The sequence below is a fragment of the Parus major genome, chromosome 15 (genome assembly GCF_001522545.3).
Source record: "Parus major isolate Abel chromosome 15, Parus_major1.1, whole genome shotgun sequence".
Classification (NCBI taxonomy): Eukaryota; Metazoa; Chordata; class Aves; order Passeriformes; family Paridae; genus Parus; species Parus major.
Genome location: NC_031784.1, coordinates 8,060,756 through 8,082,577, shown reverse-complemented (window position 1 = coordinate 8,082,577; position 21,822 = coordinate 8,060,756). Strand labels below are relative to the sequence as shown.

General features: G+C 45.8%; 1 protein-coding gene and 1 long non-coding RNA gene across 6 annotated transcripts; one reads left to right on the top strand and one right to left on the bottom strand.

The window, feature by feature from the left end:
* Positions 1 to 410: 410 nt before the first annotated feature.
* On the bottom strand, positions 411 to 21,738 carry YDJC (YdjC chitooligosaccharide deacetylase homolog). 5 transcript variants are annotated; one of them, XM_015643761.3, is made up of 7 exons: positions 21,591 to 21,738; positions 18,355 to 18,567; positions 12,954 to 13,126; positions 5,169 to 5,328; positions 4,386 to 4,485; positions 3,309 to 3,486; positions 411 to 1,906 (listed from the first exon to the last, which is right to left on the bottom strand). In XM_015643761.3, exons 3-7 carry the CDS (start codon positions 13,109 to 13,111, stop codon positions 1,597 to 1,599), a joined length of 906 nt encoding a protein of 301 aa, XP_015499247.1. In that variant the 5' UTR covers positions 13,112 to 13,126; positions 18,355 to 18,567; positions 21,591 to 21,738; the 3' UTR covers positions 411 to 1,596. The 5 variants fall into 5 exon arrangements, with proteins under 5 accessions (XP_015499247.1, XP_015499245.1, XP_015499249.1 ...); XM_015643759.2 differs by lacking the exons at positions 18,355 to 18,567; positions 21,591 to 21,738 and adding an exon at positions 13,742 to 13,830; XM_015643763.3 differs by lacking the exons at positions 18,355 to 18,567; positions 21,591 to 21,738 and adding an exon at positions 13,545 to 13,630.
* On the top strand, positions 8,639 to 12,957 carry LOC107211591. The gene is made up of 3 exons (XR_004499505.1): positions 8,639 to 12,044; positions 12,130 to 12,325; positions 12,902 to 12,957. It is a non-coding gene; the product is annotated as an uncharacterized LOC107211591 (long non-coding RNA).
* Positions 21,739 to 21,822: the final 84 nt, after the last annotated feature.

The following is a 21,822-nucleotide window of genomic DNA, read 5'->3' as shown; positions in this document are numbered from 1 at the left end:
CATGGGGCGGTTTAAATGTTTATAATAAATTAAAAATATCCGTGAGAACGCGGGGCAGTTCGGTACCCGCTGGAGCTCTGCGGCTGCAGTGCGGCCCGGCGGGCACGCGGTGGCGCTGGCGGGTGTGAGCGCTCCGGCATCCCCGGGGTAACACCGGCTCTGCTCTCACCCCGCCCGGCTCAGACATAAGGCATTTTCTAGAATACAGGAAAGAATCGGGGAAAATATTTGCTACAGGATCCTTGATGTTCTTCCTACTTGTACAGGACAAAAACTTCCTCAGATGTGTTATAGGAAAGATCAGACAGTTCACATTAATGATAGAAAGGGAGGCCCTTCCAGCGGTGTGGGAGCAGGCAGGTGAGTGGGTTTAGTTCACTCACCAGATATAACTAAACTCGAAAGCCTCCTGAAGATTTGCAATAGAAAAGGCCTGAGTTTATTTTTCATTTAAAAGAATGATGACCATACTGATATTTTTTTAATATTAAAAAACATGGTTAACAAAACCAATTATGTTAACTAGAATCACTCCTGTGCAGAGAATGAGCACAAACAATCTAAAATATTTTTTCCCCATGTGAAAGTCCTTACAGGAATGACAGAGCTGCAGTGCTACTGGGGCTGTTGGAGTTCAAATGTTCTGGTGACAGGAATGAAAGTGACAAATACAAGGACCTTCTCCACTCGCAGCATGCTTGTGGCTGGTACAGCTCATGGTTGTCCTGAGGGGCAGTGGGTGGTGCAGGACCAGTTGCTGCTGCTCTCATACACAGCAGTTACTAAAATAGCAGATGGGTCAACAGTTGCTGCTCCTGCAAAGTCATCCCAAAAATAAGAAGCCTCTCCAAAAGGGCTGTGGCTGATGTTACTTTCCTAGGGGGGGCTTAATGCCAAGAGGCAACGTAAACAGGCAGAAACACAATTCCTGCCAGCTGAGATGGCTCCCAGGTGGCTGCAGACCCCACTGGGCCGTGTGTGACCTGACTGCTCTAAGCAGAGGAAGGCTCTGAGGGTGAAATGTCCCTGCACCCCTCACCATGGGTGTACAGGTACGAGTGGAGGGGCAGGGACTGGCTGCTTTCAGAGAACCAAGTGCTGCAGGTATCCAGTGGGTGACCGACATTGAGTGGCTGCTCCAAAGCAGCACCTGCTCCCCAGCACAGTTCTTGTTTTGCCATCAAGTCTGAAGGGGAAATGATCAGACTCCTCAGGGTGCTGTGCTGCAGTGTCTCACAGCCAAGTCTGTCCTCGTGCTGCTCCTTTGCTGGAGCTGCATCCTGGGAGCGTGTGCTGCACTGGGGCGCTGTGGAGGGCGTGTCACAGAAGGAGTTTGGCACATTTTGAGCAGACATTGTGGTCTTAAACCTGCAGCTGGGGCTCTGGGGCACTGCTCACAGGGTGATGGTGTCCATTCCCAGGCCATTCACAGCTCCTGTGAGCTGGACCAGGGCCTGTGACCCTGAGAACAGTGATGTGGCTTCTCTGGACACTTGCAACTGCCTGTCTTCAGAGGATGGATGGATGGATGGATGGATGGATGGATGGATGGATGGATGGATGGATGGATGGATGGATGTCTGCCTGCTCATTTATTTAAAGATCTTTGAATGAACACAGCTGAATGTTCCTGCTTTTGTAATGGCTCTGCAGCTCCGGCTTAATTAATGTCTGGAGTTCATGGAGGCGTTCCCAGGACTGTGAGAAATCATCTGGTCCTTGCCCACAGCCGCCGGCGGGGGGGACACTGGGGTACCCTGGGTGCACCATCAGCTCGATGGTCACTGTGCTGCTCTGCGGTGCCTTGGCCGTGAGCTGCAGGACGGCGCTGTCGATGGCGCTCCGGATGCTGCTGACAGACATGTTCCTGCCCATGGTGCTCAGGCCTATGTAAATGTCTGGCCACCTGCAGCCAGAGGAGGGAACACAGCTGTTAATGCTAGAGAGGTAGGTAGAGAATTGTGTTACAATCATTGGATTAGGAATCAAAATTTACCTAAAATTTAAGATAGAAAAAAACTCATGGTTTTTTTAACTTTTAACTATAAACAAAAGTAAAACCAGAACATTTCCTGACTGAAACCAGGATCCTATTTCAAGCAGCAGTTCTACAAGACAGCAAGGCCCAGCACAGCCCCAGCACTGTGTGATGGCACATGGGGTGTTTGGCATCTGTGAGCTTACAGGTATATTTTATTGTCCCAAAAGGGAAAAGCAGTGCTAAACTGAGAAATGCCACACTATAGAAATAACTTAAGCCTGAATAATAACCCCTCAGCTAAGTAGAAACTGAAATAACTGAAATAAAATGGCAACCACCCAGTTAAAGAATCCTTCTGCCAGAATGTATCAGAAAGCCATAATAAATGGACAAAATGACCATCTAGACGATACCACCTACACCCTGTTTCTTCGCTTCACGCAATTCTTTGTTCAAGTCTGGCTGCGAGTGTCAGTTCTGAGTGTGGCATGAACGAGTCCAGGAGAGTTGAGCCACTGCATGTCAGGGCAGAATAAAAATGGTTTTGGAAGAAATCAAGGCTGGAGTCGTTACCTGAATGATCACAGAAGAGTCCAGCTCAGCTCTTGTTGAGAAGGGAGAAAGACCAGCCTGCTGCTGGTGTTCAGAACAACAGATTTAAGAAAAAAAATTCCCAGAAAATAATGTTTCCAGTGGACTGAGGATGTAATGACATCTGTACCAAAGGACAGGTGACTGCAAGGGCCTTTAACACACAAAACACTGACTAAACTTTTAAGAGAAGGATTTTATTGGGGAAAGGGCTGAGCTTTCTGGGTTTGGCCCCTGAGATGCAAGACACTGACAAGGCTCTGCTTACAGCAGTGATCACCTGCTGTGGTACTGTCACCTCTCAGAGCTTATTGCTTCCCCCTAACAAATACCTGCTTCTAATCAGTCTCTTTCCTGCTACTTAAAACCCTTTCTGTACTATGACAGGAAGATGAAAATTTAGTTGCATTTTCCTTAGATAATACTTCTAAAATTCCAGCATTGATGCAGCATTTCTCCTGACATTCCAACTGCCAGGCTGATGCAGCTTCACTAGAAAGGCTGAGAAGCATACCCTGAAAATAACATTCCTTTTCAAGTGGAAAGTGACTCATCTCTGTTCAAACAAAACTTTCTAAGCCCTTGTGCCCCTGGCACTTTTGTGCTCCTCCTGAAACTCTCTCTAAGTCCTAAGAGGAAAGAGAAAGGTGGTGTTCCAGTTTTGAAAGATACTATCAGGAACTGATAAAATCTTAATGTTTTACTACAAAAAAAGGATGACTAATACCTGTCTTACCTTATTCCATGCTTTGTAAACACATCCACTGTGTTAAAAGAATCTTCCTCTACTCCCAGGTAGAAGTCCATCAGGGATGGTGGAATCCAGTCACATTTATGAAGGCCTGGCTCTATTGGGACACGTGTGTACTTAATCCCATATTCCTCTAACACCTCTGCAAATACATGCCTGACCTCTGTAAGCAAAACCAGAGTCTGCAGTCAGGAGTGGATAACCACCTTCTCAAGTCCCCTGCAAGCTGTTAGCACAGAGGCTTCTTTCCTTTCTATGAAAATAAAATTCCATTTGGTTTATCTTCTGCTGAAATCCATCTGTATGAGAGTCACCTGCTATACTGGAAACATTTCTCCCTGAACTTCTGCTGTAGGTGCCTTGTCTTCCTTTCAGCACTGAGCCTTTAGTCTAGCCCCCCTTCTAAGTGAGTGACTCTGGTCTTAGAGTGCACCTGAGGTCTGCACTGTCAGGAACAAATTCTTCATCAAGTCCTTGTACAGCCAGAGCAATGTTATCCGGAGGCAGTTAATAGTGGAATGGGAAAAACTGGATTCTTTTCTCACTCCATTTTCCATCTGTGTACCACAGTGACTTTATTTGTAAAACAAGGACAAAAGATCCTTGCTCATCTCTACGGCTTAGACCTGCAGACAGGGACTGGTGTGGGAACACAACAGACAGGATGGAGTTCTTGTAGGATCTGAAAGAGCCACCAGCTATTGCAAGCTCCAGCACTCCAGTTTAAACTGGCCAGTCTGCTGCTGACTTTGGTCTGCCTCCTTCAATGTGGGTGAGAACATGGAATTAAGATGCTGAGGAGAATTATTGCTCCTTGGAGGAAGAGGTGTAACCAGGACCATTTGTGCCATTAATGCCCTGGTGCTGCTATGGGAAGACCCAGGCCTCCAAGAAGAGTTTGGGTCTGCACAGGACTGTGGGGTCATGTGGGAACATTCAAACTGCAACTGCCAGCAGGTGTCTCATGGTGGGGTTATTGCCCATAAAGGGAGCTGTGGCAGGGGGAGTCCCCTCTGAGCTGACTCTCTCACCTGCTTGGTGCTGGGAAGATTTCCTTCTTACCTGGGAGAACATGGACATGCTGGTGCCCATCCATGTGAGGAGGTAGGTGACCTGTCAGCTCATGGAACAGCTCCACCTGGGCCTTTAGCTCCTGCTTCACCTGTGCAGCAGAAAAGGGTCAGAGCAAGACCTGGCAGAGGCTGAGAGCAGGGGAATGATGGAGCTGCTGGGACCTCACTGGGCAGGAGCCAGGACCTGGCTCTGGGAAGCAGCAGGTGCTGTGGTGGTACAGGGATCTGCAGCACTGCTGGGCTGCCCAGAGCCTCCCCTGAGCATGGGGCTCTTTGTGGTACTGCTGATGGGGATGTTCTAAATACATAGGATATTTGAACGCCCATTTCTGTTTAAAATGGGTGCAGTTTTGATCATCTGAACATGTTCATCCTTGCTCATGGGGCAAAACCAAACATCTCCCTAGAGAACCAAAACCTCTCACAAGCTGATGAAAAGCCTGGTGCTTACTTAGGACTTTTCTGTCTTTACTGATCTCTAGGTTCTTTGTAAATACCTGTTCCAATGCCCCTTCTACCTCCTCAGATAAATATTTAACAGTATATACAGACACTGAATCAGGAAGGAATGGGTTCTCAAAGGCTGCAGAACCTTTGGCAGAATGAGGCCCAGGACCTAAAAGCCAGCTCAAGCTGCACAGGCAGGATTCATCTCTAAGCCTGCTCACAGCTGGGATCTGGGAAAGATCCTCAGCTGTTATGTGCTGGGATAAATGCAGGCTGATTTGTATCAGGAAGGCAAGCTGTACAGCTGTATGTGGCTTTCTCCTACCTCTGACATATTCAGGAGACCTTTTGACAGAGCTGTTCTGAATCCCATTTTTCCATGGAAAAATCCATCTTGGTTGAGCAGAGAAGACTTTGTCTTGAGCACCTCACATACAGGGGAGCCCTCGGAGAGGTTGGCATGCAGGCCTATTGGGATGTTGTATCTGGAAGAGAGTGAAGTATCTGGTAAGTTTTGCACCTCCCTCACTGTGGTCAAAGAAGGGGAGACTTAAATGTAAGAACCAGACTGATCTTAGAGGTGCTGCTCACTGGAGTACATCTTTGTATCTCTGCTCTGCCAGAAAGGATGACAGAGTGACCCCAACCAGGCAACCCCCCTGAGCACTCTACCCAGGGCCAGCCTGTGAGTGCCCCCAAACCTGGCCCCCACCCTGGCTCATGAGGTATCTTGGGCTAAATGCTGTAACTGTGCTCCAGTAACTGCAGTCACTGGAAACCAGCTGAAAAATCCAGATCTTGCAGTTTTTCTAAAGCACCTCATTAGCCCTTGCTAGGCATCCCCTTGAGTTGTTCACCCTGTTAAAGATGGAACATTTATGAGACATTTGAGCTTTACTTGATGACTCCTAAAGCTGCGCTTAAGAAGAATCCAGTCACTTATATATAAACAGTGCCCAAGGAAGCTGTTATGGCAACAGCAGAGGCTACAGGTGTAAATACAAAGGGCTGCAGATGGAATTGCCTGCAGTGGCCAGGCTTCTGTCTACTGGAGCAATCACTCAGTGACTGACGAGGCTGAGCTGTACAGAACAGCATCTCCCTGGCACAGCCAAAGAAGGATTAGTGCAAGGAGGCCTATAGGGAAGTGTAGAGCCTTGCTAAGGAGCATATGGATTACCCAGTTGCACTCTGTAGCATTCTTAAAAAAAAAAAAACAAACAAAAAACCCAAAAAAACAACAAACTGTGGAGCTGGTGTAGCTGCAGAGCTCCCCTCAAGCATAGGGCTTAGCAGAGTGCTGGTGTTTCCTTCTTGGTCTGCTGTGGATTCCCCTACAATGAGAACAGGACTTGTGCATGCTTGGACTTGTGCTGGGTCTCATTAATGTTTCTGGAAATTCTCAGAATCAGTAGCCAAAATGATGCTTTGAAACTTTTCCCAAGACAACCCGTGGCCTCTGGCTGACCCAGTGAGTGGATGAAGAACTGCAATGTTCCGTCTATGCTGCCCAGTCTGAGTCATGGTGCAGAGTGAATTTCAAGACAACAAGTCTGTGATGCTTTAAAACCTTCTTGGAACATCTGCATGGAACTGTTAAAAGTGGGTGTGGTCTGTCCCTGGTATAGCCCTTGTATGGCAAGGAGAAAACAAAACCAATCTCCATTTAGGCAAAGGGTGCTGTCTGACATCTGAAGCTGACTGCTGAAGCACCAGCTCACTGGAGACAGGACCGTGGATGGACTAGACCAAGTCAGAGTCATTTAGCCCATTCATGTCCTAAGGCTTTGGCCCTTGCAGGACTGAAAGTCTTTTTTTCCTGGCTCTTCCATGTCTTGTGAACCAGGTAGATGGTGCAATCAGTTGCTAGACACTACTTCTCAAAGACATAGATGTTAAGAGTCAAGTTAAATGCACAGATCTGTGAAAAAAAGTAAGTCCATTGCATGATTAAAGAGCTTGAATGTTAGTTTCATGGAGCAAAACAGCTTGTGGAGAAAAAGGTCCTCTGGCTTTTCTGATCTGGTGATTTCTGTGTAGCAGGGTCTGATTGTTTCACTGATGAAAAATGTTCATCATAGCAGGGGCCTGAGCACATGTGCATACCAGCTCCTGGCTAATACAAGAAATGGAAGGTGTCACTGGGGGTGACAGGCTGCAGAGCAGCACAGGAGGCAGCTACAGTGCAGAAGGGGTGCTGTGGCAGGAGGGTTTCCCCTCCATCCTGTATCCTGCTGGGCACCCTGCATGAGCCCAAAGGCAGAGGGAAAGCCTGTGGTTTTGTTTTTGTTTTCTTTTAGAAATCCACCCCAAATTCTTTATCGTGTCTCCAGGGAGCTCTTGACTGCATCAGCTGGAGTATTATTTGTAGCACAGCCAGTTTGCAAGAAAAAAAGGAGTCCTGTGTTACCATGAATCAGCAGATGGACTTTTTCTGTTGAGTACTCTCTTTCTCATGTGTTGTGGGAGGGCAAGAAATGAACAGCTGAGCCTCTCAGTGCTGTCTCCCAGGAGCATCAAATGAACTGCCTGCAATTGTGCAATGCCTCAAATGCTGTGAGGGAGGCTATTTCCAGGAGAAGGCAAGTCCCTCTGACAGGTGTGGGACACCCAGGAGCCAAGGGCTGCACTGGGGAACATGAGAGCAGCTCCTGGCCAGAGCTGAAGCCAGCCCCTGAGCTAGGGAATGTGCAGAATGTGGAAGTGCAGAGAGAGCTGGCCTTGTCCTTGGGTAAGAGGAGACCCTGACTGTAACATTAGAGGATGTTTCAGAGCTTTCCCTAACACCAGCTGAATATCTTAATAGTTTGCTTATGGAGTCAGGCTGGAGAGGAATGGCTCGTGTTTAATGGCTCTGGGATACAGGCACTGAAAGCAAAACTCAAAATGTTATACATGAGAAACTTGTTCAGAAATACTCATCTGTGGGAGGTGCACAGAAGAAGGCACGCTGAGAAGTTGTAAGGGTATGGGGAGGAGGACAGTTCAGTGGGTACAGCAGAGTTCTACTGCAGCGTCAGAGGGAGAAAAGTCAAGGTGCAGGAATATCCTGAAAGGGCCCACTTTTCAGAGCACATATGATTATTTCTGCTACAGAAATATACTTTGTAGTTGCCCACATCTTTCAAAAGACTGTAAACTACCTGCTAACTTATTGGCTGAAATACTGAAGCAGAGACCAGCAGCTCAAGCAGCTTACATAGCATGTGACACTGCCCTGGGACCAGAGCTCAGCTGTTGTGGGTTTGGCCTCATACCCCCTCCTCTGCCCAAGCCCTTTCCAGATGGGACAGGGTGAGCCCTGCTGGTCATTGCTGCTCATGAATTGCTCACACGAGATGCAAAATAAAAGGATTGGCATTGGGCTTCAGGCAACAGTTTAGTTTCTGCATGCAGCCACCATTGCCAAAACAATATTATGTGAAGAATCAACTTGGTGTTTCTAAATCCTTTCTGATTACTCTTTTAAGCCATAATGACCCTTTCAGTCAGGCGTGTGCTCCTGCAGCAGGATCAGCATTAGACTGAGCTGCCTGGGCACTTGTGGTGAAGAGGTTCAGGCCACTGAGGTTAATGCATTAGTGAGCTTTTTGCACTGAAAGTTGGCTGTTACATCTATGTCTCTCTTCTCAGCATTCCTGTAGAGGTGGGGGCAGAAAAGGAGAGGCTTGTAAGGAGGAAATATCCTTACAGCAAGTGCTAGGAGGAGCAAGAAGGAATTCACCCTGGAAAGAATTCTGAGTCAGCAGGCCCAGTTGAGTTATCAAAGAGAGAGGAAATACAATCAGGTAAACTGCTTAAACTGCTTCCTGTTCAAGTAGTTGCTTGTTTTGCCACATGAGTGCTCTGAACAAATGTCTCTGCTGAGGCAATGTGCAGCTGCAATTCCTGTTCACTGACATCCTTGGCAGCAAAGGGACCCTGGAGATGGGTAACTGCAGCAAGTCACTCTGAGGCTGGATGAGCAACAGTGTCCTGGGTCCTGCCTGCCCATGCCATGGGACTCTGTGTATTCCTGAGAGCACTTGCAGTGGCTGTGGGAATTATGAGATTTGCCAAGCACTGTTCTAATTGCCTTGCTGAAGGCTGCATGCTCTGGCTTAAGCATAGCACTTTTCCCTTTCCCTTGATGGGTAAACAAATTCCACCTTCAACATCCTATTTGTATCATCCAGGAAATTGCTGATCATCAGGTTTCAGCCCAAGTGTGACCCAAGTCAGAGCCTCACATACGTATCTGTATCTAAACATCTCGCTTCAGTGAACACCCATGTGTCTGAAGCCAAACAAAGCAAGGATTTGAGCAAAAGCGTGCACTCCTTAGTTTCCTCATGTTGGCATTTGCATACCTCCTCACACACACTTTCACCATTCAGGAATATCTGTCTTTCTTCAAATAGCATACTTTCTTTCTCTGCTACTGCTAAAAACCTATTTCTTCTGCCAGAAATGCTCTAAACCCGCTGCACTGTTAAGAGCTGGTTGCTGTAACTTAGCTTAGGGACCCAGGTTTCTGTTGTAATTACATCTTTGTATCAAGTGCAGCTCCTGTGTCTGTAGCCTCATGTCAGTAAAATGGGCTGTTGCCAGTAAAGTCAATATGATCTGAGATTCTAGTGTAAAGCTTCAGATTGGGTCCCACCCCTATCCAAACAGTGCAGCAGAGGAACTGTCTGCTGTGTGATTAACAGTCACATAAAAGGGTGACGAGAAAGCATAAGAGAATTCTAAATTAGTCAGATGTTGACTGTGAGGGTCAGAATTAAGTCACAATTTACACACATATTTTGCAATTAGTGTTGATGGGAAAGGAAGTGAAAACATGGAGCAATTAAATGTGGCTGTGTTAGATTCTTCTGTTAAATGTACCCAGATGTTGTGGGGACTTCGGCTGATATTCAGTATTTAAACCACAAACAAATACCCAGGAAGACTGAGGTTGTGCTCTAAAATATGTCACTCTTCATAAGCTATTTGGACACAATCAAATGGAAAAGGGTCCTAAGACTCAGTGACACCTGAGCTGTTTGATGTAAAGGGGGGGATATGACAGTAAACTGTCTTAGGTGTCTCTATTTCTATCTCAACTTTTCTAATGAAAAATTAAGGCATCTCTTCAAGTTAGAAAATAACCCTTCCAGTTTCTGAGAAAGACAGACTTCCTGGTGATTATTCCAGAGCCTGACTTCAAGGCAGGGCCTCTTAAGTAGAAAATTGTGATCATATTATATGAATAAGCAGGAAATCACAGTCAGTCAAGGCCCCATAAAGAGAAAAGCTTTGAGTTACTGAAAAAAATCTTCAACCTACAATGGCAGTCTGTTCTCCCACCTGCTGTTCTGGTTATGTTCTGCTCTGGCAGATGCTATCAATAGGTTTGTCATTTGGTGATGGATCAGGCCTCTGTTGAAACTTCTCTGCTGCCAGAAATGAGTGTGCCCCTTCTTTCAGCCCAGTTGTGACAGCAGATGAGGAAAGCCCAAGGTGCTGAGCCTGAATGTTAAGGAAGGTACATTTTTTACTGCTTGGTTCTGTTGTTCTGCAGTTGGCTTATGTTAGAGCTGATACAAAGATCTGCTGACTATCACATGTCTGCCAAGGCTTTTAATCAAGACTCAGGGCAACAGATGGTATAACCAGAAACTACAGAATTATTGTGAAAATTAAAGGAATAAAGAAATTTCAGAAGACCTGTGTTCCTTTCTGAAAGATGCTGGGTCCTAACATTGTAGAGCAGCATGAGGTGCTTAGGAAGGAAAAGTTGCCTACTTATTAATTAGCTCTTCCTGTGTCCAATTATCTGAATACCAGCTGAGGAGTGACAGCTTAAGACTTGCAGTGACAAGCAATCATGTCATAGACAGTTTATCAAGAAGCCATAAAAGCAGTCCATCACTCTGACAATCCTGGCACCATGTGTGTGAAAGACCAAATTCCACCGCACTGGAATGTGCCCCAGGAAAGGACAAGCTATTTGCTTCAAGCCTCTTCTCTCAGCTGGGGATAGATCCACTCTTCCTGCTTACACCACTGGTCAAGGCTGAACAGGGGAAGACAAACATGGGGAGAAAAAAAACAAACAGGCAGACTTTAATCCTATAAAATGAAAAGCCTCGATATTTACAGTGGGATGGGAGATGACACCAAGCAGGGGAAAGAAGGAATAATATTGGCAAGGCAGACAAGCAAATGATATTTCTGCACCACAAGATGAGGAGGACTCAATGACGTTTCTAGCAAATCTGACCTATTTGTCATCTGTGTAGAGAGTTTGCGTCAGCCTTTGTAACATGAACAAATATCTCAGGGGTGACACAGGGGTTTGTTTACACACACAGGTGCCAGTTAACAGCAGCTGAGGCTGGGCTTGCATTTCAACATGAGGAAATCACTTCTCCACACCTGCTAATGCTCCCCCCATGCCTGGCTATGGCTGAATACACCTGCAGATAGTTACACAAATGAGGAACTGTAGAACCTGGGCTGTTGATCTTCAGAGCTGGCAGATGTTCCCAAAGTGACCCTGCTTATGTGCTCAGAAATAGATTTAAATCCATTTCATTCACACTGATAATTCAAAATTACATCCCCTCCCAGGCCTATCTCCCCAGAAAAAATCAAATTGGATTTTTTGCAGCCTCTGCTGTCCCCTGCTCTCCCAAGTGGCTTTTCACACCCATATCAGCTGCTAGCACAAGTGTCATGACCTGGATTCAAAGATGCTTTCTAAACCCCTGATTCCATGGCCTACTTCCTGGCTATGGAAATGAGGCCAGGTGGATTCTATTTTAAAAGCCTGCTAAAGACCATGGCTAAAATAGCTGACAACATTACCAGACCACTAGGGCTTAAAGGGTTTCACGGTGCCTCTGTGTCTGAGAGATGTGCTGGCTTTATCTCTGTGTTTTGTTTCATTTACTAATAGGATTTTAAGAATCTTACTGGTGTTGTGCCTCTCCCCTTCTCATTCCCAGGCAGTTCCTCCCTTGATTTTCGTGAAGAATCTCTAGCCTTATTACAGACCAGTTTGCCACTAACACTGCACCTTGGCTTTCTTCCACTACTATACAGCAAAGAAGCTACAAGCAATTTCCAAATACCTCTAAAACCACAGCAAATTGAGGAGAGGTGCTCAATGAGAACAAGGACAGCAGGGCTCTCATGAAACTCTCCCCCACAGCAGCTACATTTAAAGTATAAGGTCTCTGTTTATTTAGCAGCAGTACAGCTCCTTTCCTTTTCTGCTTTCCTAAATTGTTTCTCAACCTTGATGTTCTCTCTTTCAGGACATACTTCTGCTTCCAAGTGCCTGGCCACACCAGAGCTAAAGCATAAACTGGGTTTTACCTCCTAAATGCAGATAATGCTTCCTATTAAAGGATTTGCTAGACTAGACCATGAGACTGCCATGGAGCACTTGATCTGCTGCAGAGCTAACTGTGCCAGCAGCCTCTGAAGTTGGTGAAGTAAAGGTGGTACAAGGTATTGTTCCTTCCTTTATGTATGCATTTTTTACAGATATGTTTATCAAGCCTAGAATTAATATAAATATTGATGTGCTTTTTTTAAAAAGGTTTATGGTGTGGGGAAAAAGTCAAGTTTTTCACTGTCCAGATTTATAAATCAGCCTTTGCAGAATCACACCTTTCCCTGATTCTGCAATGAGCCTGTCTGACCTTGTATTTGGCCTGGGTGAAATGGATCAATTATATTAGATTTAAATATTTGTGCTTTTATGCTGTTATAGTTTTAGGGGTAGTAAGATTGGTCTAACTATATAATGTGCACTTTCCTTCTGATGATGCATCTCTTAGAAGTGTGATAGGAGAAAGTCTGACAAACCCAATTTCTACTAGTCAAATAGTGGAAATTACTTCCTATCCTGGGGCGGGGGGGAAAGGTGCAGTGGCTAATACCAGAGAAAGACCACTACTAGTATTAGAAGATCACTGGTTTTACTATAAAGAGTCTTAGTAAATGTATCTGAATACAGTTTTCTTATACTAACCTGAGCTATGATACAGTGTTTATTCTGGGGCTACAAAATACATTTTCCAGGCTTGGTTTTTCGTGGAGGCTGTCCACAAAGGAGCTAAAGAAAGTAGCTTACCTCCTTGCCAGCTTGGCTGCATCTGCTGCAGCACTTCCGTTGACTAGAAGGGACACGTTAGATATCGCACCAGCCAGGAAACAGTCCACAATGCCTTGGTTTCTCCGAGGACAATAGCCGAAGTCATCTCCAGTTACTATTAGCTTCACCTGAAGCATCCTTAGATGTCATCCCTGGCAAAAAAAGTAAAAGGAGGTTTAATGGGAACACTCAGCAGTCTGCAGATCGCAGGCAAACAGGAAAAGACAGGCTTACCGGGGGCGAACCCAATCGTGACTCAGCCCCTGACTAACTCCTCCTGCTCCACCTCAGCCCGCCGCTGTCTCGCAGCTCGCACAGTGGTTGAATTTGCGTGTGGCCGCCGGGCTCACACCATCCCTGCCTGCTCCTGCCTAAGAGCACCAGCCGTGCCCTCCCCTGCGGGGACAAACCCTTGTGGATACTTTGTACCTCTGGCGATGAGGAGCGTGCGAAAGCTCGGGGACTTGGTGGGATGATTTAATCGATCGAAGGTACAAGAGAGGGTCAAATTCCATTCCCGAGCACACCCTCGCCCGCGGTGCCCGGCGAAATGGCACGGGTGCGGATCACCTGAGGCAAGCCCGCAGCCGTGACGTCTTCGCGGCCACCGATCCCCGGCTCCATCGGGCGCGGCCAGAGGGGGTGCGGGCCGTGTCCCCGGGGACAACCGGGACGGAGCGGCCTCCGGCGGTCCGGCCCTGCCTTTCCGCTGTGGCGGGGGAGCAGGGGGCCCGCCACTCCCCTCCCGCGCCCGGGGCGGTGCGTACCTCCGCTCCGGCCCGATCCGGGTCCCAGGGCCGCCGCCAGGTGTGGGCGGCCGCGGCCGCCGCTGCCCCGGGGGGAACGCTGGCCCCGGCGGCGGAGCTGTGTCCGCGCCGCCCGGCCGAGCATCCCCCCTGCCGGCGCTCCGAGCGGTCCCAGGCGGGAGCTCCCGCGGCGAGGCGAGCGCAGGGCGGTCCCGCCGCAGCGCCGGCGCCTCCGAGCGCGGCGAGCACCGGCGCGGCCCCGGCGGCGGCCCCTGGCGGCGGCGGCCCGCAGCGCCGCATGGCCCGGTTCGGCCGGGACCCGTGCCGCTCTCTGTGGCGGTTTTCGCTCCACACTCCCGAGGTGAGACTCGCCTGCGGCTGAAGGTGGGTCAAGCAATTCAGTTCGTGCTCTGTGCTGGTTTCAGCGCAAAACTGACGATCCCAACGATGCCATGGATATATATAATCCTGCAATCGGTGACCATCACCGTAGCCACTTGCTTGTTTTCCCCCACCTTGGTTTGGTGGCAGTGTGCATTCAGTCTGACTTCAGAGCCACAGGGCAGCAAACCCTGGTCAGGAGGTCCCATGGCTCTTGGTGTTGGGCTAGAGAAGGGCAGGGAGAACAGACGAGAGTTTCACGAAGGGCAGCTTCTAACATGCTGTCATTCAGTGCTGGATGACAGCCAGTTCTCCATCAGGCTGCATGTAAAATCTTGGTTGTCCTCCCATTGAGCTGTTTTTTCTCACTGCAGAAAAGCTACTCGCGATCTACCAGAATGAAAGTGCCAAGTACTCAGCTTGAAATGGAGAGTGGAAGATACTGCTAGCCAGCATTTTTCACCTGTGGAAGAGGATGAAGTTCTATCAAAGCAGAACAACCCTCTTCTTGGTCTGTAGTGTTATCCCAAAACATTTACCCACTTCTGATATTTCAGGAGAAACAATAAACTCGTGTTTGGGGTAGGGAGAATGGCAGCTCAGAAAGTGCCATGGTAACATGTCCATGAATCCAGGGTAGCTGCCTTGGTGTTTGCTGTAACTTGTTCCAGGAAGCTGGGATCACACTGGGACTGGGACTCTTGCATGGACGATGGTGATTTACACCTCTGAACCTGTGCCTGTGTGGAGGTAAGCGGAAACAGCTGACAAGCCAAGCACCAGCTTCTTGGAAGAGCAGCTGGAGTGAAATGGGTAGGAAAAGGCTTTAAGGGTCGTTTCTGTGGGAATGGACTGACAATCCTGCTGCTTAATTAATGTGTAAAGAAACCAAAGCCTCCAGGTATCTCATTTTCAGCAGAGTTAAATTCCTAAAAGACAGCCAGCATGTCCATGCCCCAAAGTCAGACATGACTTGTCTTTGAGACTTGTCAGAGACTGTCTTCGGCAAAGGAAGAACCATCTGATTGGAGACATAGAAGCACAATTCAACAGAGGAAATTGTACCCTTTTCACACCTGAAGTTTGAAACATCTGTGTGGGGGCATGAACACCTGTGGGAGTAGTGGTTTTCCAGGTCTGTCTCCTAAGAAGGAATTTGGAATCACTGAATTGAGGTAGGTTGCAGCCCTGTTATCTTTAGGCTCTCATCAGTCCACCTAGCAAAACTGCTACAGAACTTTGTCCCCATTAGCCTGAGGGCACTTGGAGGGGTAGCTAAATTTTGGATGACAATTTGTAGGTTTATTTTGATACTTTGAAGGAGAAAAATAAAATGGGTAGTAGCAATATTATTCATGAGAGAATTTGGTTCCTGGGCTTTGCTTTCCCTGCAGGCCTTAAAATGGGCAGCACTGGGAGACTTCTGCTGCATAAAGGGGACATCAGCTGTTTGTCACTTTCTCACTCTTTCTTGCTCTTTCCTGTTCATGTAAATGAGCAATGACTACTGCAAATGACGGTGAGAGCTGGAGACAGCCTTCTGCCTCTTCAGTGACATTTTCTCTTAGAAAAAAAAACATATGAGATGAAATTCAAAGCAGATCATGCTAAAATGCTGTAGACAACTTGCTAAATCTTCATTCAGGCAATTCCTGTGAGCTTTTCTGTCATTTGATAGTTGTAGGGCTCTGTCACAGAAAAGTTTTTGATGTTTTGTAAAGGTTTCCTGTGCCCTTGGCATTTCAGAGGGGATATTTGTGCAACTGCTACTTGCTTCCCCTTCTGGGAGATGAACGTCACAGCCTGCCCACATTCCCCAAGAGTCTTCACTTAGTGATGAGTGCTGTTACTGTAACAGCTGAAGTCAGCACAACTCTGAGGTAATGTCATGAATCACAAAATAAGTATCTCCTCTCTTTGCCAATGCAAACTCTGGGGTTTTCTGCCTCTTTCTAGACCTGCCAGTGCTCCCTGATTCTGCACAGGTGAGAGGCACAACATAAGAATCTTAGACAAAGCTTGGCTTCTCAGCCTTCTTAACCTTAGTATGCATTTAATGCTATTAATGGTAACATCCTTCTTAAATATTTAATGCACTTCCTGGAGGCTTTTCTTTTCTGATTTCGTACCTGTTTATCCAGCTCTCCTTCCTGCCACTGGAAGCAAACATTTCCCAGCAAGCAACCCTTGCCCCTGTGCCACATCCCCTTAGATAGCAGCAGTGCTCCCTCTGCAGCCTGTACTCACAGCTGGCTACCAGGACAGCCCCTGCAGCTGACCTTGACAGAGCCCAGTGGGGAAAGGCCCTTACAAATTCAACCCAGAGCTGAAAGGCAAGGCTGACTGCCTCTGGACAGTCCTTCATTTGCAGTGAAGATAGGCACATTGGCCAGTATTTCTGGTGGAGCTGCATAAACTAGGACATGGACTAAGGAAAGGCTGCATCTTCCAGCTTAACTAAAACAAAACACAGCCCTACCTCAGTTTAGCTGCAAAAGCCAGCAGGAGTTCTCACCTTCCTCAGGTGCTTCACTGCTTTTGAGCTTGAATTTCTTTCCCTGAACTTTGAGTTAATCAGTAGCAAATTTCGAGGTTTCCTGTATTTCACAAAAGTGTTTTCCAACAATTACAGCTTCCAACAAGGCATCTGTTTATATGTTGACATAAAAAATGTGTTTTCTTTTTCTTGTTCCCTTGGCTGCAGCTAGTTAGTTCATTTGGGATTACAATGGTAGCACAGTAGGACTTTGTTTGTCTTTTCCTTGCATGAAATTTTGTTGAAAATGTGAACTGTAAAAGGCATTGAAATGACACAAAGTAAAATCCATTTTCTAAATGAAAGGATGTAAATATTGTCTTCTCTGTCCCAGCCTCAAAAATTTTGTAAATCTTTGAGGTTCAGTGGCTTCTGTAGAAATGCTTAAACTATGGGGTTTTTTTATCCATAGAACAGCTTCCGGCATCCTGCATCAAAAAGGGTTGAAATCCCCAAACTCTGTAATACATCTGCTAAGAGTGAAAGGTTTACCCTGCTTACCATGTGACACAGTCAGGTAGTACCTGTCACCTTCCCTGGCCCATGTCTGAAACACCTGAATTAACACCAGCACAAAATAATGCCAGTACCTGGTTCTAGCAAGGTGGCTGAAAGGCAAAATTTGCCATTCTTATTAATTTGGCACTTGGCATTAAATTATGGAGGATTGCTAAAAGCACCAAACTCAAATGCCTCCTGATGCACCTAGCAGGCCTTGGTCTTTGGTAATACTGTGGCTCATTGATGGTGAATTTTAATCCACTCTCTCTTTTTTCAGAGGGTTATTTTCTCTGCGCTGCATTTCCTTCAGTGTCTAATGTGTGGTAAAAATTAGTATTTGAATATGAACTAAGCTACAGCATCTGTGACTTCTAACTGGGGTTGAGAAGATGTAAAGCCTGCACATTCCTTTTCCAGATGCCTTTTTTCCTGATGTTGAGGTCTATTAAATATACAAAGACACCCGGTCAAAAAAGAGTTGAGATGGGGAATATTTCTCATAGACAATTAAATGATAGGTCCAAAATAGGTACTGTTTAACTGTGCACATTAATAGCTAAACCCAGACTGACTGATTCCACTACCTGTTTGATTGCACCAGGAATTCAGTTTGACCTCTCTGAAAGTTATTATACTATCTGGAGTTCATTTCTTGGTATTTATAATAAAGGTTCCTAGAGGAAATTATCTTTGTTGAGGTCAGAGAGGAGCAGGTTATATAAAAGATGCATAGATGTTCAGTGGAATTTTCAGAATTACATTAATATTTATCTACCAAGGAAACAGATGTCTAGAGGTTTTTTCAACTCCATGAAGAACTAAGTTATTTTAAAAGCTGCCTGAACTGATGTAACACACATTGCATTTTTACATTCTTCTTCTAAAATAGAAGCTAATCTTCAAAACAACAATTCCAATCCATGCCTACAAATTGTCAATAATTCTAAATAATAATTAATAAGTCTAACAATAATTCTATATAATAATAATCATTCTATAAATTCAAAATAAATTCCTCAGCTTCAACTTACTGTCTAAACAAAAGCAGAGTTAAGCCTAAACCTGATTTTTACAAATGTTGATCAGGAGGTCATGTGGATCAAAGATACCAGAGGCAGGTCCTTATGTTAAGGGGGAAAAAAGGGAATTAATGCAAACATCAGGAACACCTCAGCAGTGTTACTACACCTGGAAGTTAATCTGGCAGATCACTTACAGTGATTGTTGTCACTTCCCAGCATCGTTGAAAACAAGTGAAAACTCTCAGTTGATTGAGTGGAAGTACAGATTAATTCCTTTGGGGTTCTGAGGGGAACCTGCTCTTGAAGGACAAGCATCAGACAGGAGAGTGGCTGAGAGATGGTGACAGTGATGGACACAGATAGCCAGGACTGCAGAACTTCCCAGGAAATCCTCTCTACCTCTGAGACTAGAAATAGAAGACAGAATTAAAAAACATCAAATCATCTCATCTTGGAGATGAAAAAATCTCCAATCTAAATATGTAAATATGCATATGTTAATACTTTTTTTTGTCAAATGTCTTCTGCTTATTTACTTACTCTGCTTATTCTTACATTATGTTTATGTGTACTGAATCCAAAAATCTAAGCAAATTATTTTGGTTATCTATACCTTAACTTAGGCTGAGTGATAAGAAACTGGAATTCTATAAATTCTTGGCAATTTTTTCTTTCTTTCTCCCTGGGTGACAGCATTTTATCATTATTATTCCTGTTCACTGTTTGTATGAGGCTTAGGGGTCACAGTTGGAAGAGCTCTGTTGCAAGGCATGCCAGTGGAAACAACTGTTTCATCTGAAATGAGGTTTATAACCAGCTGTTCCTCAGCGTGGAGTGAAAGAAGGAGACAGAAAAAAAGCACAGAATCTTTGCAGACCTGATTGCCTACAGTTATTCTGTTGAATTCAGTACAGTTCAGCTTTATTGACATCAGAGAAAGAACCAGATGCAGAGAAAAGCCAATGGAAGAGCTCATGTGGGCTTGTTTCTGTATCAGGTACTAACATACTTTCTGTACTAATGGCTTCAGAACTGTCCCTGTCTGTTTTGCCTAAGGTTTGTGTTGGTCTGAGAAAGAACCCAAGTGTTGCTGCAGTGTTCTCCATAAATCAAGGGCTGTCAATACCAAAAGATGTACCAGTGCTTTTTGGGCTGCAGATCACAGCCAGGAGATGCCAGCTCTGCTACCTTAGTTGTCAGTAACTGCTCCAATCATGCAAAGCAAACAGAAAGTTCAAAGCATCTTAAACAAAGGCCAACATAAAAACTATAACCTTTTTCTAGAATCTGTTGCTTTGGGTAAGTATTCGCCCTCTGAAATTTTTCTGTGCCACAGATTTTTCATTCCTGCATGTTAGTAGCATTTGGCACTGCTCAATCATTTTTTCAGGGAGGCCAGGTTATACCTACAGCTGCACCTGAGTGAAAATGTAGGAATTTCCAAAGTGCTTGAAAATCAATTGTGCACAAGGGGTGTGACTGAAGGCTTTGTAGTTACATTTTTCATTCTCCTCTTTTACAGCACCGTTGAATTATTTTGTTTCTGTGCATAAACAAGAATCATAAAGAGATTTCTATAAAAAAAGCTGATGTTGTCATGACCAAGGTGAAGCCACATAATTTCTGAGGCCATTTTACCTGGAGCTTACAGCAGTCTACCAGAAACAATAGAGGGCCCTGTCGCAATGAGGTGGTTGTTAATTGCCGTGGGTGTTTGGCATTGATGGGCTCTTTGTTGGCAACCGTTCTAACCCAATTATGTTTCTAAAGTGGGACTGAAAAGCATTGTAGGGAGCACCATGTAAACGGCACTAAATGCACTGAGACTGAGCGACCTCCCAGAAAGACAGACAGGTGCCTGCTAAAGCCCCATATGATTGATTTTCCATGGCTAAAATGGCAACCACAGACATCTGGTTTTGCCCCAGTTACAACAACAGCGGCAAATGTGAGCTGTTGTCTTAGTTAGAACAGCAAGGCTGCTTAGAATGACATAAAAATATGGCATTTGACTATCAGTGGGGGATTTTTTGCTTTCCTGTAAGTAAATCTTTATATCTCTAGCAGTAGGAAATGAGGTTTTTGTCCTGAGAAAAGCACACTTGAGTGTGTTTGTGTGTGTATAGACACGTGTGTATGTGACTGAGTTTAGCACTTGGATTTGTTTTAAGGCTGGCCTGGCATTTTAGTCAGAGATTTTTCTTAAATGTAGGTATAGCTATGGAAAACAAGCCAAAGTCAGCACAAAAAACCTAACCATTCAATTGAATGGTATCACATGAGCAAGAAAAAACCCTGCTGCTTCAGGACTGGTGGAAGAGAGAATCAGCTGAGCATCTTATGATGCGTGGACTACCCTGCAACACTAATGTGCTTTCTAAATCACCCTATATTACCAAGTTCAGTGTTTCAAGTTTTTGCTGTTTCAAGGACAAAATACCATTATTACAAAGATTTAAGTCCCAAGATGGGCGCCCTTCTACCTCTTTCCTTGCCACTACAAAGATCAAAATCTTTCTCTCTTTTGAATTACTTTGAATTCTTCACAATTCTGAAGTCTTTATGTGGGACTCACACAAGGCTGCGATGTGGTACATGGGTCAATCCAAGGAGTTTCAGAGACAAAAGAACTATGTAGGAGTTCAAATGTCCTTTGTCAATGGCTGCCTCTTATTGAGATTTTTTTGGGGGGAGGGGTATTTTTTTAGTTTGCAAAACTATGCAATAAAGGACAGTATGTGTGTTAATTTATGCAGGTTTTTCTCTACAGAAGAGATCTTAATAATCTCTTTGTAATAAGAACTTTGCAAGAGACTGAAATACAAAAGGTGAATTTTGGGATCCAAAAGCAAAGATGTTATGTTATTGCTGCAGCTTAATGTTACAGCAACCATTGTTAGTTCTTCTTTGTGTAGTGTTTATGCCCTATAATTAGAAGCTCTAATATAATCCAGAAATGACTGGAGTTGTGATGTATCATCATCCAAGTCAGTCCACAAACTTGAATTTCCTTTGTTTTTCAGTACTGTGTTACTTTTCTCTATAAATCCCCTGAATGGGTACATATTTACTCCATTCTAAGAGCCAGAACCGCAGGGAGGAGCAGACCTAAATGTGCCGCCTGCCAGCTCTGAGCTAGAAGTGGCCTGAATGGCACAGCAGGGGCTGATTGACCTGACAGTGCCAACTGCGGCTCCCCGAGGCTGGCTGTAAACCCTGCCCGTACCTGGGCTGGGACTGTGAGCCAGTTTGTCTCTGACACGGCTCTCAGTGTGAGGACAACTGTCCTTCCCTGGCTTCGATGATAAATGACTAGTCCAACCCACAGCACGTTTTCCGCCAAGGCCCTTTATCAACCCCTCAGCCTGATCTGGCTGTAATTTTTCATACAGCCCACACCCCGTTAGACCAGAGGGCAGCAGTGACAGACCTGGCCTCCCTTCCTACGTTCTCAGCAAGGGCAGACTGCAGAGTGGTGTCAGCGCTGCCCCGGGGGTGCCCAGCAGCTGGCGGTGACACCGCTCCGGGCCCGGCGGTGAAGGCGCCCGGGGGCGGCGGCAACGCAACTCCGGCCCGGCCCCGTGAGGGAGCAGCGGCGGCAGTTCTCTTTCGCGTCCTCCCCTGGGGGCCGCCACGCCGCGGGCTCTGATTGGTCACTTCCC